The 2,141-nt window shown below is 24.2% G+C and overlaps 1 protein-coding gene across 1 annotated transcript in view; it reads left to right on the top strand.

Annotated features, from left to right (window-relative positions):
* The window catches only part of LOC124431836 (A disintegrin and metalloproteinase with thrombospondin motifs 18-like), a 4,905-nt gene extending 3,505 nt beyond the window's left edge, over nt 1–1,400 (top strand). Inside the window, exons 2-4 of the mRNA XM_046980176.1 lie at nt 694–1,035; nt 1,138–1,227; nt 1,386–1,400. Coding sequence (XP_046836132.1) covers nt 694–1,035; nt 1,138–1,227; nt 1,386–1,400 — 447 coding nt within the window. The remainder of the gene's footprint in view (nt 1–693; nt 1,036–1,137; nt 1,228–1,385) is intronic.
* Nucleotides 1,401–2,141: the final 741 nt, after the last annotated feature.

Raw genomic sequence — 2,141 nt, 5'->3', positions numbered from 1 at the left:
AGTTATTTGCTCACTTGTTTTTGTCCTTCTTAAATTAAACATCTTTTCTCTTCATAAATAATCATTCCTCGCAAAAGACAAATCACGTTCTCTTTGACTACCAATCGGCTTACCTCACACATACACACACATCATACACGACTAATTAATTCTAAAACCTTCTATCAATATATCACACACACATACATACACATGAGTTTGGAACCTTTCATCTCTTCGTTTAACTGGCAATTCAATCGACATATCTTATATACGCGCATACAACAACTAACCTGGAACCTTCAAATCTATATATATATTTTTTTTTATTATATATATATTATATATATTATATATATTATATAAATATATATTATAAGAAATTTACATATTAATTAATATCTATATATATATATATATATATATATATATTTTTATTATATATATATTATAATTATATATTATAATATATATATATATAATTAAATATAATTATATATAATTATAATCTATATATAAATTTTTTTTTATTATATATATATTATATATATATTATATATATATTATATAAATATATATTATAAGAAATTTACATATTAATTAATATCAATAATTAATATTTATTACATAAATATATATATATATATATATATATATATATGTATGTATATATACAATTAACTTTTTTCTATTCTTTCCTTTTTTCCTTTTTAGGTAGGTTACATAAAAACAAAGGACTCATGGTACATGATCGAACCAATCGAAGGACATGATTTCACGAAGGAAATTGAACATCCTCATGTAGTTTATAAAAAGGATCCGAAGGATATTAAAACCAATGAGATTTCGTCGTGTATAAATTTCGAAGATTTTAACAGGACTATTAACAAACGTGAATACAATGAATTCATTAAGAAACGCGCCTTGAATAACAATAATAAACAACATGATGGTCGTCCTATGAGATATACTGTAGAATTGTTAGTCGTTTTGGACATTACACTTTTACATCAAAAATTCGACGTGGAAAATTACGTATTGACCATGTTCAATATAGTAAGAATATATAATAAAAATGAAATCATTTCTATGCTTTATCCACTATCTTTCTTTTTTTTTATTTTTTTATTTTAATACGATACAAATATCTTGTTTTAGGCTGCCAGTCTGTTTCACGATATAAGCTTAGGATTCGATATGGATTTGGCTATAGTTAGGATCATACGACTCGAAGTAGAAGAAAACGAGGTATTTTTTTGATTTCATTCTTTTTTTTTAAGGGAGGAGGAGTGAGGGACGAGGACATAGCATAGAAACCCATATCCAGAGATCTCGAAAAAAATAAATGATCGTCGAAGTTCGAAATTTTTTTATTTTAATTTCTGTGGTTTTTTTTTCTCAAATAGGATTTCCAGGAATGAAACGAATTTTACTCTTTTCTTCTTTTTGTTTTTTTTTTTTTTTTTTCAATCGAAGTTACACTCATCGAGAGTCTCAAATAAAAAAAAAAAAGAAAAAAAAAACAATAGAATCGTTCAAAAATAGCGGAAAAAAACAAAAAATAGAATATGGCCGCCAGCAGATGGTGTATTTTTTTTTGTTCTCTTTTGTTTTTTGAAACGTTCGACGTTGAAATAAAAGAATGAAACCAAAATTTTTGTAAAAATAAAAGATGTATTGAAAAATGAAGAACAAACAAATGAAAAACGTAAGATCGTCAAAATAATCTTTAAATGCTTATGGAATATATTTTCTTTAATTTTGAAAACTATCCGAAGAAAAAGTATTTTTAGAAAAATATGTTCAAATATGATAATACTGTCGATTAGTGAAAAATTTTTTTCTTTTTTTTTTTCTTCTTCTTTTCAGATACGATTAGCGAGAATGAAACGAATTTTGACCAGGTGTTTTTTTTATCCTTTTTTTTATCGAAAGTACAGATATCGAAAATGAAAAAAAAAGAATCGTTCAGTTATATCGAAAAATACAAAAAAACATATACGGTTGACGACAGTCGGTGAATTCTTATTGTATTTTTTTTTTTTTTATTTTTTTTTAAGCGAATTAACACCAAAGACGATATATCTTTGATTTTTATAGGCGATTTTTATTGTTTTTCTTTCTTTTAGAAAAAATGCTAATGAATTGAAATTTAAACATGG

The sequence above is a fragment of the Vespa crabro genome, chromosome 22 (assembly GCF_910589235.1).
Source record: "Vespa crabro chromosome 22, iyVesCrab1.2, whole genome shotgun sequence".
Classification (NCBI taxonomy): Eukaryota; Metazoa; Arthropoda; class Insecta; order Hymenoptera; family Vespidae; genus Vespa; species Vespa crabro.
The sequence above is the reverse complement of the archived record's forward strand: the minus strand, read 5'-3'. Positions and strand labels throughout refer to the sequence as shown.